The sequence below is a fragment of the Accipiter gentilis genome, chromosome 6 (assembly GCF_929443795.1).
Source record: "Accipiter gentilis chromosome 6, bAccGen1.1, whole genome shotgun sequence".
Taxonomy (NCBI): Eukaryota; Metazoa; Chordata; class Aves; order Accipitriformes; family Accipitridae; genus Astur; species Astur gentilis.
Window position 1 is genome coordinate 26,914,824 of NC_064885.1, and position 20,655 is coordinate 26,935,478.

The 20,655-nt window shown below is 35.0% G+C and overlaps 1 protein-coding gene across 4 annotated transcripts in view; it reads left to right on the forward strand.

Annotated features, from left to right (window-relative positions):
* RASA2 (RAS p21 protein activator 2) overlaps positions 1 to 20,655 on the forward strand; it is a 52,930-nt gene that overhangs the window by 28,639 nt on the left and 3,636 nt on the right. For 3 of the 4 annotated variants that reach the window (XM_049803186.1, XM_049803188.1, XM_049803187.1), the window contains 17 exons: positions 867 to 950; positions 2,805 to 2,877; positions 4,122 to 4,198; positions 5,583 to 5,681; positions 8,136 to 8,292; positions 9,564 to 9,712; positions 11,057 to 11,171; positions 11,624 to 11,698; positions 12,428 to 12,551; positions 13,982 to 14,088; positions 15,392 to 15,478; positions 15,560 to 15,637; positions 16,076 to 16,149; positions 17,392 to 17,498; positions 17,772 to 17,854; positions 18,748 to 18,956; positions 20,178 to 20,281. In XM_049803186.1, the coding sequence (XP_049659143.1) occupies positions 867 to 950; positions 2,805 to 2,877; positions 4,122 to 4,198; positions 5,583 to 5,681; positions 8,136 to 8,292; positions 9,564 to 9,712; positions 11,057 to 11,171; positions 11,624 to 11,698; positions 12,428 to 12,551; positions 13,982 to 14,088; positions 15,392 to 15,478; positions 15,560 to 15,637; positions 16,076 to 16,149; positions 17,392 to 17,498; positions 17,772 to 17,854; positions 18,748 to 18,956; positions 20,178 to 20,281 (1,802 nt within the window). Of the gene's footprint in view, positions 1 to 866; positions 951 to 2,769; positions 2,878 to 4,121; positions 4,199 to 5,582; positions 5,682 to 8,135; positions 8,293 to 9,563; positions 9,713 to 11,056; positions 11,172 to 11,623; positions 11,699 to 12,427; positions 12,552 to 13,981; positions 14,089 to 15,391; positions 15,479 to 15,559; positions 15,638 to 16,075; positions 16,150 to 17,391; positions 17,499 to 17,771; positions 17,855 to 18,747; positions 18,957 to 20,177; positions 20,282 to 20,655 lie in introns of those variants that run through there. The other variant, XM_049803189.1, reaches the window with a different exon arrangement.

Below are 20,655 nucleotides of genomic sequence, written 5' to 3' on the forward strand. Positions count from 1 at the left end.
GTGATTCAAAAAGATTGCAAGCCTTCAGAAAAGGTCCAGAAAATGTTTTTCTGTCCCCATGAGCATTACTTCTTAACCATCCCATCCCTTTTGCATCAGGAGTGGTGAACAGTGTGCCTCTGTACCTGTTAGACACCAGCTTACAACTTACTGTACGATTTATGGAAGAACACAGTATTTTTAAAAGGGCCATTTAACCTTGATCATGCACTATTGTGAAAAGAGTTTGAAAATAAATTTTAAACCCTCTTTCAAAGGTAAACTGATTTTCTCTTTGTGACCAAATAGTATGGATGAAACCTAGACATGCCAGGACTATATACTAATAGATTTGGATGCTTAATTTTAAATCACATTTCAGGATATAACTTTGCATTTCTCAGCTTACTCAACTCAGACTGTAGTTTAGCCAAAACAAAATATTTGAGTCCATTTTAATGCCTTCCAAATGTAGTTGCTGCCATGTGGATGAGGCCATATAGCTTTTTGTGGGCCTTGAGAAATCAAATTTAAAAGTTTATGAAGCCTGCAGTTTCCCTTAACATAGCAGTTCATTTTACTTGGGATTTTGCCATGCATCTGTGACACTGGAATGTCTTTATCGAAGCAATTCCAAGAATTTTGTTCTCACAGAGCCCCTACGTCTGACTAGTACACTTGCGTATTACCTTGCATTACCATCCAGAGATCTGTAGTTACTATCTACTACATGTACATACGTTATGTTGGATCAGTGTATATATCGCTGGGTAATACAGCAGGACCTAAAAAAAATCTTAAAAAAGAAAGGATTGTGTGGGTTCTATTTTTTTTAAGCCAAAGACATTGATTGTTTCACTGATCTGTTGATTGCCTTTTCCTTGTAGAATAAAGGAGTGCCATGGGTTACCTCTTATAAACGGACAGAATTGTGACCCCTACGCAACAGTCTCTCTTGTGGGGCCTTCCAGGTAACATTTTAATATAAAATTAATGAATCTAAAATGGTGTGATCTTAAACTGGAAAAGAAAGTCATAGTTTTTAAGCAAAATCTTTAAAATACAGAAAAATCATAAAACACTTCCTGCGTACATCACATCTTCTGTTGTTACTGTACTCTCCCCTTCCCTACTGTACTGTCAAGGTGTTTGGTCTGTCTGAATGGCCTGCATTAGTCCAGGACCACTTGTTACTCGGTTCTTTCTTTCTACTCTGGTTTTGTACTGGACTCTTGATATCTGCACTGTACTTCCTATTAACTTTTGTCAAATTCCTGTATGGGATGATATAGTGAATTGTTCACTCACCTTCCTCTGTTCCTTGTTTTTCTTAATGCGTGAGTTTATTTGCATCAAATGTTTAGCAGTTGGGAGAAAGCAAGAGAGTAGAGGTTCTGGTGAGACCTTTCTAATGCCAGCACCTTCAGGATGCTACATTCAAAGTCCTTACAGTTTAAATGTCTCCCTTTTTTTTGATCTGTAATCCTGAATGACTGTTGGGGTTTTTCATTTAAGAAAAATCCCATTTCCCACCCATTCACTGTCTGCAAGTCCCTGCCCAATAACAACTAAAGTCAGCTAGGTTTCAGTTGTTTTCTTTTTTTGCAACATCAAACCTAAGTCTATATGCTTTCTCCGGTACTGAAGAATTGCCACTGTGAGCATAGTACCAGAACGTCTTCTAGCAAACTTGTGTGTTTTAAAGGCTTTGTAAGGATTGTCCCTGAGTAAGGTCTGAGTGAATGGGGCATTTTTTCCTCCTTAGTAATATAGGATCACATTTTTTCAGGTTTGGGTTGGTGTTTTTTGGTGTGTCTTTTTTTTGTTTGGTTGGGTTTTTAAGAGTACTAGGGAGATTTGACCATTATACCTAGGAAGCATGGTGCTGATTGCCAAAGAAGGTAAATTGACATATATTTCCTGTTTGAGTCCTGTGATACAGATGGAACTGGATGAATCTTGATACCACAAAATATTTACCCTGTTGGTATGGGAATATATGTGCAAATCTGACAGAAGTTCCTGGTTAAGATTTTCCAATCTCATGCATGTCTGACTCATGTACTATGACTGGAATATTTATATGGCCAGCGCCTGAAAACAGTTAGTTGATGCTTAGGTCAATTTTTGTTCTCCCTTGTCTGTTTTTCCCCCACATTTTATATTTGTTTCTTTTAGGAAGCAATTTTATACTATCATAGCCCTTTACTAACTAGATAAGACTGTATTCTTTTATAAAACACGTAAAATTAAAAAAAAAATCTATATAAAACACAAGGGAATGGGGAGCAATTGTTTTGTTTGACCCTATGCTGTTTAGCATCTAGAATCAGCAGCGATTCCTTCTGAAGAAAAAATTCAGTGCCTTGGTGTAATCCTCTGTCTCTAAAGAAGTAGTGGGTATTTCTCCAACAAAAGAGGGTGGGGAAAACCAGAAATTGGCAGTTGAACAAGACAAGGAAAACTGTGCTCATAACCTGCAAGCAGTGGTAAAGAAATTGTCTGCAGACTTAAGTTTGAAATGCTTTGGAAGTTGTTGATATATTTTACTGGATATGTGTAAGTTATGCTTGTTTGTGAAATGAAATAGAAATTTTGACCTGGACAGATGCATGATTAACTAGATACAGCACTTGAAATTTCAACTTTTCAAACTATCTTGTGAAGATGAACTCATTTTATTTTAAGATTTTCTTCATCAAAATGATCTCTAAAATGACAAAAAATGTTTTAACTTAAATGCATGGGTCCTTCTTGACAATAGAATGTCTTTATAATTGTGTGTTTAAGTTGTCTATGGTAAAAATTTTACCACATTGGAACAGGAATGACCAAAAGAAGACCAAAGTAAAGAAGAAAACAAGCAATCCGCAGTTTAACGAAACATTTTACTTTGAGGTAACTTTTTGTGTGGTATTCTGTCTGTTTATCTATTTTATGCAACCCTTCAAATATTTATAAGCAAGTTGCATAGCAGTACCTAAACAGAAAGCTCTCTTCAAGCAATTGAAGAACTAGCCTCTCAAATGTAAGTGAATGACATAAATTTCTGTGGGCTGCCAGACAATAGTATTCCCCTTCAATTGCTGTGTGAAAAATACTTCCTCACAAGCACATATGTGAAGGTAATTCATTATCTTGAATCACTTCATATAGCATCTGTTGCCATCAGGAGTTCTGAGAGAACTTTAACCTATCCTGTCGATTTCGATTTAAATGTTTTCAAGAACATGGAGCTAAGCCCCGCCTCCCCCTTATTGCTTTAATAAAACAATGTAGCAATTATACCCAATAAAGGCTAATCTTGTTATTTTATTTTAAAAAAGTTATTTAGGATTTGATTTCAGTCCTACACAAGTTACCCTACAGTAACGAAATCGTGAGTTTGAATTTTCATCTGATTTGTCTCTGTAATAAAAACTACATATGCATGTAAGCATACGATACTGTTCAGCTGAGAGTTGGTAGTAGTACAACTACTACATGTGCCTCAAATGTATTGTGATTTACTGTGTTTGTATAGATCCTGGTCCTGCTGTCGGACTTCAGTGAGAAATTGTTCCATGCTTTATATATAGAGTGTCAGCGCATGGCATGTCTTTCAGTTGACCTGCTCAGGATACTGACTTATTTCTTAGGAAGTAAGATATTAGAATAAGAATGTAATCCAAACCACTCCGATAACTTTATGACTTAAGATTTATTGGAGTTAAACTTAGAATGCAATCAGTCAAGAAATGAGGAGAGTTAAAATAAGAGGTTACAATTGTGGTATAACTAGGGCAAGAAGAGTGGGCTTCTTATTTGTTGTTTCCTTAAAGATCTCAGAACTAACTTTAATGCTTTCTTGCTGAAACCAAAGAAATTCTTGCCATTTCATGTCTTGCTTCCTTCTTGTTTTTTCTAATAGAGCTATACTATAATTCCCTTAGACATCAGCTAGTCTTCATCAGGCTCCACCATGAACCCTTCTCGACCCATTTTTTACCTGCTTTCTGTCAAAAGGCAGTTTGTTTGGTGAATTGGAACTTTTTCCTTTCTAAAAGGAACAGTAACTATTTAAAGAGGCAGGGTTTTCTTTGTTTTTTGACATCCATAATACAACAGTAAAAAGTGTGTTAATAGGAGGAATTTACTTGCAGGTTACGAGGTCCAGTAGTTATACCAAAAAGTCCCAGTTTCAGGTTGAAGAAGAAGATATTGAGAAACTAGAAGTCAGGTAAGTTACGTAGATTAGGAAGTGATTTATTTTATTATTAATAAACCATAATATTTTATCAAGACAATAACAAAATGTTTTATTTTAGTGTAACTCCAGAGATTCCACTCATCAGACTTGTAGAAAAGATCCTTCTAACATATAAAATTACTCAGATTTTTTTAGTGTGCTTCTTAGTGAAGATTAGATTTTTTTTGTTTTTCAGTAAATAGTGGTAGAGTGACTGTATCTGGCAGCCTAAATTTGTTTCCTTTGCCTGTGAGTAAAGAGCCATGAGGATCTCCTATCTATATATATTATTTTGTGCAGAATACTGATGATAGAACTTGTATTGAAGGGTAACAGCAAATCTTGTGCTGGTCTATGGTTTCAAATGTAGTTGGCTGTTTTTATTAAAACAGGGAAAAGCCTCTTTTATGAGATCCTTATGATTTCAGATTGCTCCTTAGAGGAACACTTGTGTTGCACCTTTTCCTTGCAAATGTGAAGAATACTTCAAAGTATGTTCCCCTTTTCTGCTCCTTTACTCTTAGAGCAGGTCTGTCTGTATTTATGCTATGTAGTTAGAACAGTTGAGAGCCCCTGTACTCAGTTTCTTTTCTTTATTGTGCTCATGCACATACATGCACCAAATCTACTGAATGACAAAAAGTCTTCAAGGGTAGCATATGTTTCCTAACAGGCATCAGAAGAAGAGTTCAGTGGTTAGTTTTAATAGCCATTATAGAACTAACTTGGTATGTGCGTTTTTAACTCTTAGCTTCGTTAATATCTTAATTGTATATTTCATTTTAGATGCAAATATATTTAGTAAAATAGTCATGCCCCAACAAATCTAGTATTAATTTTTTTTGTTCTTCTTACCAACTGCTGTCTGTCAGAAATGTCAGAGAGGTAAGAAGTAATAGAAAAAAACAAAGGTGCATGTCTGGAGTCTGTGATTCCTTTTGAGGTCGTAAGCATACGAGCTGCTCTTTGGAAAAGCAAGCGCATGTGTTGGTGTGGCATTGCAGTGTGCCAAATTCTAGCAATTAGAGATATGTAAATATATTGGTTAAAAAGTTCACTTGAATTACCTGAGAAGAACTGTGCACAGTTTTGGGGGTGGAGACTGCTCAGAATACGTATATGTTGCCAATATCACTTTTATTTACTGATGCAAGATTTGCAAGTCTAACTTTCACTGTTTGTTTCTTTATCTGTTCTTTATGGGTTAATAAGTCACTCATTTGATTCTTCTTGATTTAATTAGAATGGAGTGAGATTTCTAACATTTTCTGCCTGCATGCATGTGGATTAGTGCTGTAAGGCAGCTGTTGTTAACTTGGAAGATTTTTATTTCTCTCTGGGAGAAAAAAATATTAAGCAATGTTCTTATTTTCAGGGTTGACCTATGGAATAATGGAAATCTGGTACAAGATGTCTTTCTAGGAGAAATTAAAGTTCCTGTGAAGGTGTTAAGAAACGATTCCTTTCAAGCATGGTGAGAAATGGTGGCTCAGAAGTGAATTTGCTTCTATGTTGCAGATCTTCCCTTCCAAAGGATATATTCTATTCTAACTATCCATTAAAATATGTCTTCCTATTCTAGTCTAGGTAAAATATCTTTCTAGAGAGTTTCCCTGCTCAATAAAGTAACCTTGTCATAGGGTACATTTAGGTCTTCTCCTACCCCAGTCTGCCCACTCCCACAGAATAGTTCATGCTGGTCTCTTCTGTCAGGTGGCTGGTGATAGGATGAGAGGAAATGGCCTCAAGTTGTGGCAAGGGAGATTTAGGTTGGATATTAGGAAAAATTTCTTTAGTGAGAGGGTTGTCAGACATTGGGATAGCCTGCCCAGGGACGTGGTTGAGTCACCATCCCTGGAGGTATTCAAAAAGTGCGTAGACAAGGCACTCCAGAACATGGTTTAGTGGGCATGGATGATGGTTGGACTCGATGATCTTAAAGGTCTTTTCCAACCTAAATGATTCTATGAGTCTATGTGTTTGAGGGGAAAGTGCGGAGAGTGAAGAAAGGAAAGACGAATGTAACTACCTTTCAATCAGCTTGCTGAATTTTAGTGATCTGTGTATGCTTTTCAGCCTAACCAGCAAACCTGGAACTTCTCAGAATTGCATCACTTGTAATTAAATTCCTAAGTCAGACTTCCAGAATGACTGATGAAGAGTTTATTTAAAAATAATCATTAAGCATGAGTTTTTGTTTCCCACTTCCTTGGGGAGGTTCAGAAAGTATTTTTTGGAACCAACCCAATGTCATTGCAGGGGAGCAGGCACAGAAGTTTAAAAGCTGGAAGGGTAAGGTATGAAGGGAATTCAGGAAAGACCTCTGCTTATAACATTGCAGCAACTTCCCTTTGGAAGCTCTTGCAAGCAGAAGCCAATCTCTAGCCCCTTTACTGTCCCAAATGCTCAGTGGCAGGAAGTGATGAGTACAACAGATTCAAACGCGTCAAAGTGTGTAGAATATTCTGCTTTTAGTGAACCTTTCGGTACAGAGAACAGAGTGGAGGAAGTCCCCGTGTATCCACATAGAAAATGCATAGGAAGGAAGTGGGTAAATAGGATCTAAGTGGAACACAGGTCTTGGCCAGGAACCATTACGGCTCTGCTCCATGTACCCACTGCAGGCTGCCAAGTGTCTTGGATGTGACAAAGTTGAACTCTGATTTTTAGTCTTAGTGTTTGAATGTGATTCTAAACATAATAAATGTTTGTGTCAGTATTTTCTGTTTTTTACATGGTGTATTGCAGACACAGGCTTGCTCTGCCAGTGCTCTGAACTGATCAAAAGCTGTATGACCATATTAACATAATGACATGCCTCCGTTAAAAGCCTGCTAGGAGAAAGGTTATATTAGCATGGACTCATTACCAGTGTATTGTGTTTGTGTAATTTTTTGTATTAACCTGACTCGTGTCCAATTCACTTGAAGCATCATCAAAAGAGAGGTTCGTGTCTGCTAATATACTTTGTAGGCATACCTTGTATTGAACATTCTCATATCCAATTATTATCTGCTTTTCAAAAACAGTTCTGTGTCTTAAAATAACTAGTTTTTTATATGATTACTAATTTACATAAAAAGTTTCTTAATACAGCTGAAGTACAGCAGATAAAATAGTATTACTAGTACTAAATACTGGGAAAATAAGCCTAAGAGTCATGTTGTCAAGTAGAGGTTCACCTTGTAAATCGGTTTTACTTCATATTGCCTTCATGGGCAATGCATCTGATTATTAAAAAAAAGTCTGATCTCCTGATTGTAGAAGTACAAGCATAAATGATTGTAAAAGAATATTTGAAGATATTTCAGTTTGTTGGGCTGAATGTTGAAACTGTACTGTGACACTACTTTAAAAGCTGTTAAAATTTTTTGTAGGGCTGCACCTCCTGTTGGAATACAGTTGAACTACAGCAAAAGCCAATGAATTGTTCAATGTATTCTGTATTGAGAGTAGGGAAAAAGCACAATTTCCCCCCCCCCTTAATCTTACTTGTTTCTCAGGAATGCAGGCTGTTAATATTATGTATTTTTACTGGTTTCAGACTAGACCATTTAAATTCTTGACACTAGCTGTTCCATCTGCAGTGTCCAACACCCTAAATATAACCTAGATGTAAAATGAGAAGGTCCAATGTAATTTCTAACTATTCCTGCTATCCCAGTTGAGCTACAAGGCGTATATTCTGTGTCACTGTTTGGAAAGATACAAGAAAATAAATACGTTTCATAATGTGCTAAAGGTGCATCAGATGCTGCTCCTTTTTTTCTTTTGTGTCTCCAGCTTTTTAATTTGAATTTTATTGCCAGTTTTCAGACTTACTTTATGTATACTGAAATAATTAAATATGATAATTTGCTTTATTGTAGAATTACCTGAAGTAATGAAATGTGAATCTAATATTTTAGAATTGACCTGTTGCTTTCAGGTACTTACTTCAACCAAGAGAAAATGGGAACAAGTCTTCTAAAACTGATGATTTGGGATCACTTAGACTAAATATCTGTTATACTGAAGACTGTGTACTTCCATCCGAATACTACGCTTCTCTAAGAAACTTGCTGCTTAAATCATCAGATGTTCAGGTACTTCTGTTGAAAACTTCTTTGAAAATGAAAACTTAAAATGAATTATGCAGTCCTGTATGAGACAATGTGAATTATGCAGCTCTGTGGTTAGGAGAGAAATGAAGTAGACCTTTAAGGCCCCTTCCAACCCAAACCATTCTATGATTCTATGCAGATCAAGACAATTTTTTTGTTCCTTTGCATGAACTACTTCTGTCACAACCAGATAAGCAGCTGGTAGAGCATTTACATCTGCACCAAACTACCAAGATTTTCTTCTTACTTTAGAAGAACCAGAAGAGATAGTGAAATAATCTGTGCTGTGTAACTGGAAGAGATATAAAGTACTTTCTTTTCATTGGTTGCTCTTTTCAACATTGTATTTTCCCACTGGCTGCTATTGCCCCCCTGGATTTAGTGGTTTTCCAGGGACGTTGAGTCATTATTGGCACTGAAGGGGCAGGTAATCACCTTTCCAAAAATGGTCTGCTTCAGAATTGATTACTAATTCCGATTCTTCCAATTGCTTCTGTCTTCCCCAGTATGTTAATCAGCATGACTGGATTTCTCACGTGGATGTGGTGACAAAGAGGGAAGTGTGGTAGATGGTTAGCATAACTTTGAGGCAGGAATCAAATGATAGTAACCAGGCTTTATATTCCTAGGTCTTTTGTAGCCTTTCTTCACTTTAGTGTTGACAAAGTACTGGCAGAGGAGTAGAAAGGTAAAGAGGAAGCAGATTATGACTAAAATTATTGCTAGCCCATATTCAAATACATCTTCACTGGAGTTCAGGAAGAGCTGAGTATTTAGCTAGTGGCAGTCGGCAGCTGTCTTTGTTACTTAAATGAAATAACTTGATCAGTTCTTGTATTGAAATTCTCAACTGTAGAATGGTGACACACACTTCAGAAGTGAGAACTATTTTAATGTGCTCTTTTTATAGTTTTAAAAGTCCTATAAAGATATATGACATTACAGTAAAGCAATTGCTTACTGCCTCTTACTAGGATTTGTGACAAAGCCACATTCTAACACTTAAGGGAGAATGAGAAGGGTATGTGCTGAATTTCATTCTTAAAAGTCAAGGATAGAGTAGATAATGCCAATTTTCAATTAGGTATTTCTGTAGAATGGAAACTTTTAATTGCCATGTTATACAGCAAATGTTGAGACTTTCTGTTAAGAAGCTATGTCTATAGTCTTGTTAGATTGGATCTGTACTTTGCCAAGTATATGAAGAACATTTAACTACTTCACTCATGATTTCATATTCTGCTTTCTCACAGCCAATTTCTGCATCTGCTGCCTACATACTGAGTGAAGTTTGTCGAGACAAGTATGATGCTGTTCTGCCTCTTGTACGATTGTTGCTACACCACCATAAGCTAGTTCCATTTGTTGCTGCAGTGGCAGAACTAGATCTGAAGGACACCCAGTATGTATTTCATGTTTAGTGATGTCATGCCTTCTTAAATTATTCTTAGAGTTTCATAGGGCTTTGTGATGCAACATTTATAAGTAAGCATGTTGAATTTCTTTCTCTCAATGACTATTTTATTAATTTATTATTCAGTAATGACTGAATAGATTCATCTTTTAATGCTAGTTTATAAAAACATTGGTTAAAACCACATTGAAGCTGGGAGTCAGAGTTAATGATTGGGTACTATTTGGTAAAATTTTGTAAAATTTTGTAAAATTTTCTTGGAGCTAGTACACAGCTGAACATAACAAGCTAGCAGGCTAGAGTTCTGTCTAAGAGCACATAGTTTTCATTTTAAAATGTCATAATTTGGCCACTCTTCAAATTTTACTGGTCACTAGATTGGTACTTAATACTTTTAAAATTGCTGAAAATCTTATCCCGTTTCCTTTAGTATGTGACTTAAATGAGGCGTACCCTTTTTCTGCAAAGATCCCTTGTAAGTAAGTAGGTGTCCTCCTGCATGCCTTGAAAGTAGCAAACACAAGGGTTTTAGCAAGCAGCAGTGTATGGCCTGTGAATTTGCAGCTGCGTGGTTAGGAAAGAAATGAAGTAGACCTGAGTAGTGGCCACTGAGGTGCTCAGTCATGTCCTGTGGAGATGTGGAAGGGATTTTGTCACCACAGGATGATTCATTTCAAAGCTGACCTACTCCAGATTTAAATAAGGTGAGACAATTTAACTGTGTAGAAGAGGTGACTCATGGAAAATAATTTTCTACACTGCATTTTAGTACACACATTCCTTTCCATTATAATTGAACTGTAACAAAGAAAGATTAAACTAAATCTCTCAGATTAGAAAGACTTATTTTGCACAGCTGGCTCTCAGTTTTCTTCAACAGCTGTAATGAATAAAAAGCATAACCCTAGATTAAATGTTTTGGTTACAGTGTAGCTCTAAGATTTTTTTTTTTCACCAGGACTACTGGAGGAAGAATTGTATACCGGTGAGGTCCAAGTCTTCAATATTTTGGAATTTTCTCCAATTGTTCTTTCTCACATTCAGCACTGGATTGTAACTTCCTTTGCCTAAAATTTCTTAGGCTTTTCCTTACAGTTTTATTTATGTTTCTGGTTTTGCTAATAGCTGTAATAATATTCTTGTTTATTGCCTTTCTGTTCCTGAGTGCCATTGCAAGCTGGGTATCTAGGTTCTGGAATTCCTGACTGAAATATATGAAAAAATGTTTTCAAAAAAATAATTATTTAATAGCAAGATAAAGTATTAATCAGATTTTGTAACTGAGCTTCTTATTTTTTCCCTGTTCAAATAACATCAATTATTTTCTTACAGAGAAGCAAACACAGTCTTCAGAGGGAACTCATTAGCAACTCGGTGTGTAGATGAAATGATGAAAATAGTGGGGAAGCACTACCTAAAGGTTACTTTGAAACCTGTTATTGATGAGGTAGGTGATCCTACTGAAACGTTTTTCAGGATACTTAGACCACTGGGGTATCCAGTCTCTTCGATAGGCATTCTTCTTACAGCTCCCTGTGTGGTAGCAATCACTCAGGTGGGGGAATTCTAGAGGAAAGCTAAATTGAGCAATAACTGATTAAGTTTAGTTGAAGAAGCTGCTTTTTGTTATTTATGTTCCAGATGCTTGAAAATAGTCAATGACAGTTGCTTCAGCCGCTAACACAATGCAGAATTTACCCACGTGATGCTTTATGTAATTTATCCATGTAAAAAGATACACAGGAAAATGAGGATGATTATTGCATGCTGTTACGGGTAGTGAGAAACTATTTAGAGTTTCACTCCTAAATCTAGGACAGAATCTGGTTTTAAGTAGGTGCATTTCCATGCTTTCTGTCTGAAAAATTGAACTCCTACAGTTTTGTTTGTTTGTTTCAGATATGTGAGTCTCCTAAACCCTGTGAAATAGATCCCATCAAATTAAGAGAAGGGGATAATGTAGAAATTAATATGGTGAGTTTCCAAATGTGTTTTTCTTAACTTAAACTTTCTTAAAATCTGATAGAAAAATATTTTAAAGAGCAGCTCCATGAAATGGAAAATGCATAACTTACAGTAGCAGTATAATTCTCTGATTCCAGAGTAAACAAAAGTTGTATTTTCTTATCCTTGGTTATGAAGACAGCAAAGGGAAAGTCCAACGGAAAATTGGATGGGGAAGAGAAACTAAACAGAGGATTACAGTCTTCCTTATCAATTTGTTGGGTGTTGTGATTCCTGATGGTGTGTACTCAGCATCCAGATAATGAAGTACCTAAATAGGACTGCTTTAACATTTTTCACTGAAGTTTTGCTTGACACTTGCCTTTCACCAGAGGGTGACATTTAAGGCAATAGTTGCTGCAACAAACTAAATAAACATTCACTAGATATGCATGGGAAGTGCTCCTTCCTTGTAACATTGTCAAATTACAAAAACAGGGTTCGATAGATAGTTGTATATTGCCAGACACTGCTTAGATACTTTAATATAAGTCAATATCATTAAATTATCTTTTAACACTAATAATCCCATATAAATATTATGAGGCTTTTAAAATATGCACTATACTAAAATACTTAATTGAATAGTCGGGCAGCGTTTTGAAAAAAGGAATTGTAGTGTTATGTTTGTGTTCAGGAAAGAACCATAGAAATGCAAATATTAATAGTCTGAAAAAATACCTTTTTTCATAATTGCAGGAAAATCTGCGCTATTATGTAGACAAAGTATTCCGTGAAATTGTGCGGTCAAGTATAAGTTGTCCTACCCTAATGTGTGATGTTTTTTATTCTTTGAGGCATCTGGCTGCCAAAAGATTTCCAAGTAAGTGCTCTCTAAAAACTTTCGAACATGGTGTTGAGAGTGAAATACTTAACTGCTGCATTTACCTTATGGGGATTATTAAATTCTTGCCTTGTACAAAGCTGCGCCCCAGACTTCTTACCTTGACAATCAGGCATTTGTTTTTCTGTCAGTCTGTAAGTTAAAGTAAGGCTTTGTGGTCAATCAGCAAGAATTTTGTATTTTCTGATACAAAAATGTAGCAGGTCAGAAACACTACCAGACAGCAGCAAATAAGAAGTCACCAACAAAAGTATTGAGATAATAGAAGAAAAGCACAAGTAATACAGGAGGTAATTTAGTTGAAAGTTATGTAAAATTTGGAAGAGCTGATCTGTTTATTGCTTCTAAAGAAGCAAGATGTAAACTGGAAAATAAATTTGGTATTTACATCTTAACTACATGAACTGCAACTATGTTAACTATGACTAACACAGTCATAACTTATATGAATTTAGCTTTACTACTTATGGGTAGTTTTGAGGAGGGTGGATAATCTGAAATATTTAATGCGTTTGTAATGTGACCAGTATTAGAACAGTTTTATTCTTTCAGAATGGTTTTAATATAGGAAGAATGTGGTGGGTCTGAAATATTCCTGTACTTCAGTCAATTAAAATCTGAAATGTCATATAATAAGCTACAAATGAAGAATATACTTGTAATCTTTCTCTGATTCATGTTTGTCACTGGAACTGACATCATATATTCCTCTAGTTAAGACAGTCCTTTCAGAATAGCTAACTTCCCAGACAGGTCAGGTTAAAGTAGTCATTAGAGTAAGAATGTGATCCCACTATATATCCCAGTGTAAAGGTGTAAATATACCCAAAATACTAAATGAGAATTAATAATTTAATTTATTAATTATTAATTATTTAATTAATAATTAATAATTTACAGCATCAAAATTATATAACACTATGGTTTTTCTGATGCAACCTTGGAATTGGAATTGAAGTTGTTTGTATGTGTTGACTGCATTTGTTGTGCAGCATTAATGTATTTGAGTTGATCAGTGATTAGGTTTATGGGTGAATAAACCCAATAGCCTTAGTGTTTAAAGGCAACTACTACAGTATTTTCTCTTTTGGTTCAGCATGCATACAGCTGTACCTAATCACTGTGTATGTTAATGCTTGCAATAATCTCATCATTCCTGGTAGTGGAGCTGATGAGCCAGTTTTATGAGAACAGAACTGTTGTTCAGAGAAATAAACCCTCCATTATAAGTAGAACATTTCTTACCATGACCACCTTTCTCATTTCATGCACTTCATCATTGATTTTTCTATTCTGATTTGAAATATAAATGTCTCCTTTGATGTTATCTTAAGGATTTTTATGTTGACTGTCTTCATTATTTCCTATTAAGTTTAGTGCATGTTACATTTCATGGTTTTTCTCTGCAGATGACCCTCATGTACAGTATTCTGCAGTGAGCAGCTTTGTGTTTCTTCGTTTCTTTGCTGTAGCCGTAGTCTCACCTCATACTTTTCATTTACGACCTCACCATCCAGTAAGTTTTGTGAAGCTTTGTTCTGTTTTATAACAGTCAGATCTGTTTATCTGGGAAGGCATAGGTTACTTTTAGTGGGTCTGTAACTGGGAAATAAGATTACTAAATGTCTCTAGGTTGAGTTTTCAATTTTATATCTCACTGAAGGAACCAAGACATTTGCAGTTCTTTAAGCATCACATTTCTCAGTCTTTATGCGGTGTTCTCAAATGATGTTGAAGAGCTATTGATGTTAAAGACGCTGTGCCTTTTTTTGTGAATGTGCTGCTTTGTTCGAATAGCAACATGACTGAGGGTTATTTAAGGCATATGCTGAAACTGCATTGGTTCCATCCACTGTGGAAGTTAAATATCCAGATGTCACTTTTACTTTAAAAAAAATAATTTCCATTTGTGTCTTAAACAGAGGTTGTAGAGTTATCCAATAATTGGTCTGTGTATTTATTCTGGACTCCTAGTTGCAGTGGATTGCCAAATCTTCCATTTTCAATTTTCAAATTGTCAAGTACATATGCATAAAAAAAGTATAATCTTCAAAGACAGGAATATCGAGAATAAATAAGAAAAAATACTGTATTATTTTCACATAAAATACAGAATATGTATGAAATCTTCTGCTCCAGAGGTTATCTTTATTAGCTTGTTTTATCAACTTATGTGTGTTGTGCTTTCAAAAGAAAAAAATCTACTTACTCAAATTCCTTCCTTTGATATTATCCAGTTTGTTGAGTAAAAAGATTACGGTATTTTACCATTTGAGGGTTAAACATTTTAAAGGGAACAGCAAGGCCCCTTTCTGTGGCTATGTTTATAATCCTGTACTAAAAAGCAAGCAGTGAGGTAGCAAATAAATGAGGGAAAAGCCTTAAAGACAAAGTTTTAAGTTCACTTAGTATTATGAAAATTTCTACCGTTTGTCCAGCAATAGTTCATTATGTTTAGTGTCAAGTTTGAATAGCGCAGAAGCATTAGATGTGTAGTAATGATTACAGGATTTGAGGGGTTTGAGATCTTCTGTAGGTAAAAATATTTTTCCAAGTACTAATGTTAAATTCTAGTAGCAGCGAGTAAAATATTAAACACTGTGCGGTAGCTTATAAAATACATTCACAAAGCACAGGTACTAATAGAGGACACTACTGCATATGCATTTGTTCTGGCAAGGAAGAAAAGGAATGAAGGTGTGTCAGATTTACTAGACTGTGTAATATAATAACTTTTGTGACATTTTTGTTTTTAAGTCAAAGATATACTTGCAACTGTGAAAAAAATGTGACTTCTGAATTTTGTTTCTTTATTTTAGGATGCACAAACTTCAAGAACATTAACTCTTATATCAAAAGCCATCCAGACTTTGGGGAGTTGGGGAAGTTTGACCAAAAGCAAACTTGTAAGGCTACTAAAATTCTTTCTTATTTCATAGACAACATTCTTTGAAAGTTTATTTATGTCAGTGTACCTTTTCTTTCAGTCAAGTTTCAAGGAGACGTTTATGTGTGAGTTTTTCAAAGCATTTCAAGAAGAAAAATTCACTGAATCTGTTAAAAAGGTACCTTTGAACTAGATTTTTTTTTGTTGTTGATGTATTTGATCAGTCTTAATTATTAGAAGGTTGTGTTATTGTTCAGTTTTCTACTAGAGAGAGAAAAATTGTGGGCTATTTTGGACATTTCAACAAAATCCACACAATGGAATACATAAGAGTTATAGTGGACTAAACTAATTTAGTTTTTTAAAAAAATAGTATAAGTCTTTTGAAACAGACTTTATTAGATCTGCTGTTTAGGAACTAATTAAAGAAATTTGTGTGGCTTATGGGCATCCCTTGTTACATTTTTCCAAGTCCCTGCAATATATTTTGATTTCATCTGTTGCATAAAGTAATTCTTCTGTTCCAGGAGAAACTGTACATGTATATTTGCAAAATTGCTTTTGGTTGTTCTCTGTTTCTGAGTAGTATATTTTCCCTGTGTATTTTTTCCTTAAGTTCCTAGATGATGTTTCCTCTACTGAAAGTAAAGAGCCCAGTGGTCTGAGTGAGCCAGTACATCTAAAAGAAGGGTAAATCTTGAATCTATATTGTGCAAAACAGAATTGAATTGACTGTTTTTTCATTAATGCCAATGTCAGATTAATGCTTATTAAAATGTTTGATACACTGTAGAAATTATTATATTTGTAATCTGTGTTCTTAGTTAGTTTGCAGAATTAATTTAAACCAACAGCTGTAAACTTCCATAACTCATCTTTTAAATACCTTGGGAAAAAAATAATTAAAAGCAGCTTAAAAACCTGTTAAAGCCTGTCTGCATTTCTGTTACAATTCAGTGTGTCCTCTGTGATGGTTTATACAGGATAGTGAAGTGTATTTTAAACGAACATATTCATTTAATTTATAATTACTTTGCATGCTGTTCAAGCCCAGCCACCTAAATGTTCTGCCTCTAAAGTAGAAGAAAAAAATTATCCTGTAATTGGAATACTAAACAGTAATGATAGAATGTTTTTATAAAAATTGAGGTGAAAATCAGTCTTTCAAAGAAATGAATTTTTTTTTTAATGTTGATCAAGAATAGCTGATGAATTAATTCAAATAACATTTATGGGGAAGAAAATACTTGTATTTCTCTGAGAAGCAGATTCATAGCCAGTAAAGATTCTGTGAAACAAGCATCCAAATTTCAAACAAGGAAGAAATGTACCACTTAATAAAATACTAAATAGATGATTGTAATAGATCAACACTTAGTTATAGCAATTTGGAAACTAATATGTATTATAAATTGATGGCTGCTGCTCAAAAAAAACAGTTGCCAGTGAGTACACTTAAAGTGTACGGAATACAGTTTGTGTCTACCCTTGCTGTTGAGTTGTGTTCAGCATAATTTCATTTATATTCAGCTTCTGATCCAGAAAAAGTCAAGCACATTCACCTGTAGAAAGTGGCAGGAAATAGACAATCTTGTAGTTGGATATACCTTACTTCGTTTGGGGAAAAGTTGGAGTTCTGGATCTGAATAAGTATGTACCCATTCCAAATTTACTGCTACAAACAAGAGTCTGGATTGCATAGTTTTCAAACTCCTTTCCTGTTTATGGAACCCTGTACATGATCACCATATTGGGAGGTAATCTTGAAGATCTGTTTCAAACAACTAGTAGTTTGTTGGCTTTTTTTTTAAATCTACAATGAAGTAGATTTTTTTTGCTGCATGATGAACAATAATGTGTGATCTCAATAAATGGTTTTGAAAGTTCTTCAGAAGACTAATGGTTGCATTTCATTTGATTCTGTCTTTACAGAGAAATGTACAAAAGAGCTCAGGGAAGGACTCGGATTGGTAAAAAGAATTTCAAGAAGCGGTGGTTCTGTCTAACAAGTAGAGAATTCACCTACCACAAACAGCAAGGTAAATTATTTTAGTTATTTTTTTCTCAGTATTTTCTAAGTGTTTGCACCTGACTTCTGCTTTTTAAAATGCATGATTTTTTTCTTTTCCTAAAGTACGTAGGATATGTATGTTTGGTTACCTTTGCCCTGATTACCAAATGCTTCTGATTCATGTACATTTTATCAGTAATAAAGATGCACATTTTGAGAACTTAACCTACAGTATCAGTGCACTGACATTATAAAACATTTTTTAAAAAATTGCTTCAGTTTTTTTTACAATTTTTTACAGATAAAGAACCAATTTTCACTATTCCCATCAAAAACATCCTTGCAGTGGAGAAACTTGATGAGAGCTCCTTCAACAAGAAAAATGTGAGTTAAAAGATAGCTTGTATGTAATTCTTGATGTGTTCTTTAAGTAAAAGATCATAATTAGCTTATAGAGTTCCTGAAACCCTATTACTAAACACTTCAGCAAAAAAATCTTTTGAATCGGGAATAAAAAGCTGTATGCAGTATTTCCAAGTACTCTGAACATGTAACTTAACCTGGAGATTTGGATCTCTGCACCAACTTTTCTGACTGATTTTATGACTTCTGGCCCCCTTTCCAAATTTCTGGAATGAAGGTTAAAATACTGTGACCTTAATTACAAGGCACTTTTATGTCAAGGTAGTAGTACTACGTATTATATTATGTTCTTCTAGAAAGGTAATATTACCAAACTTAGATTTATTCCTTTTGATGAAAACTTCCTACAATACCCTCATCAGCTGAGACTGTTGTCTGTGCTCACAGCTTCATTCTGGACCTGTAACACATTGGTATTTCTGTTATAATCCAAAATTCTGAGGCACTGATAAAAGTACAGCTGTTACTTAGGCTGAGGATGGCTAAAGGAGAGACTTCTGGAGATCTTCTGTTACTCTCAGGCTATGAAGAGTGAAGTCTGAGGTCACATTTAAAGATATTTGAATAAAGAGGACAAAGTGCATCATGTACTAATTCTTTAAGGATTCCTTTTTGGATGAGGAAATGGTGTAGGCAGAACACAGGGAGCTGTTCTGGGGTTGGGGTTTTTTCCTCCTCAGTAGGGCTGTATAGTAAAATGAAAGAGGTGAAAAGTCTTCCTTTCTCCCTTGTCTCACTTTCTGTCTTAATTTGGCTTTGTTGAATTGCCTGAGCGTTGAAATCTAGTTTGACATATTCAAAGTTGCTCAATAACTGAATTTTTTGAGCAGAATATTGTTGCGTTCCTTCTACAGATGTTTCAAGTACTACATGGAGAAAAGCCACTCTATATCCAAGCAAATAACTGTGTAGAAGCTAGTGAGTGGATAGAAGCTCTTTGCCGGGTAACAAGATGCAACCAGAAGAGGCTTAGTTTTTACCATCCTTCTGCTTTTCTGAATGGGAACTGGCTTTGTTGCAAGGCTACACTAGAGAACACGGTGGGCTGTGCTCGTTGCACTGCGTAAGTTGATTTTCAAATGAAAATACATGTTTTATAGGGCAAAGAATGCATGATTCACTGTACAACTTGAAAATTTGAAGGCGAGGTGTTCCCTGTCTGCTTTAGCAAGTTAAGCTACTAAAAATACACCTTGCTAATGAGTACTGGCTTTTACCAAGTCTGTTACTTCATCAGCCACCATATGAAATGAAGGTAACCAATTCAGCATGTAAATCAGAAATATTGAATGGTTGATTTCTTTCCACGCAGAATAATAGATTTAATAGCTCAAGTTAATTCAGATGCCAAGCTGAATGCAGAAATATGACATGCCTAGGTCACCTATATGAAATAATTGAAATAACTTGCTGCAGAGGGCTCAGTCTGGAAGTCTGTCTCCTTCCCTAATGATGTTGTCTTGTTTTATACAGTCACTTTTTTATTTTAACCTCACATGTTTTAAAACACAGTGTACTAAGAAAATCAGCTAAATAATCTTCAATGTAGATTCTGACAAATCATTTGGGTTTTGTAGGTATGTCGGGAAAATGAATAACTTCTTATAATGTGTTAATGCCTTTCTTTAAGCTGCTGATTTCTGAAAATAAACAAAAGCTCTGATCTTTTTTAAAAATAAAGTTATCCTTGACTGGATAGGTTGCATAAATTACAGTCTAAAGATCTCAGTCCTCTAAAATTCAGTGTAAGTCCTAGAAGATAACTGTCTGAAAATATGTATATATATATATATATAATACTTTTTCTATGTTACTCTGTTCATTTTTTTCATTAGGTTTCTCAACACTTCAAAAGACTCCTGTTACTAAATAACTTTTGGTTGTGTCTGTCTTTCTGGTTTTTAACTGTTCTGGTTTAGGAATGTATCATGTCCTTCTGTTCTGGTTACCTTTCAAGTATAGCAGATTCTAAAAGAATCGTTTAATTGTCATTTAGTAACAATTAACCTTTGATATTTTTGAAGTATTTTTCTCTTGACATACTGAATAATTCTATTGGAAAAAGTGGGTTTCGGTATTGCTGTATTCATTGCTCTCAAAAGTATATATATGCCTGTTTTTATAGGACATTTGCAACAAATGCTAAGTTTTGTGTAACAATTGTGAAGCTGAGTGATAGATGTGTTAGAAGGCTAAGTATATTGAAACAAAATTGGTTTTTACTTGCTTTCAAACATTTCAACAATGACTTGCATTGACTACCTGTCTCTGTTTCAACTTTTAGAGATGTTCCTGCTGATACTCAAATTGAGATTGATGGAGACAGAGAGACAGAAAGAATTTACTCACTTTTCACTATCAACATGTCTAAATTACAGAAGTTGGAAGGTACTCAAATAATAAGAAGAATTATACTGATATTATTCGGTTCTAATTCTCTAGGCCCATAATATCAGTTTTATGTCTTAACAATTTACCTGAAAATAATAGAGAGTAGAGACACAGATTATATTTTTGTTGTCTTAGTGCTCTGGTATCAGACATTCTTCAGTCATGTCTTTACAGTAGATATCAGGCATGCACGTTGTTCTAATTGAATTTGCATGTATGAAATATCTTTAATAGCCTAAACAGAGAGATAGCAACTATAGCCAGTTGCTCTTCTGTCTTTGCTCTCCTTTTCCTGACTATGAAGTGAATTCTGTTGAACATGATTGAGCTGCAAGAAAGCATTTGTCTTCTGTTAATGTGAACAGGAGAGC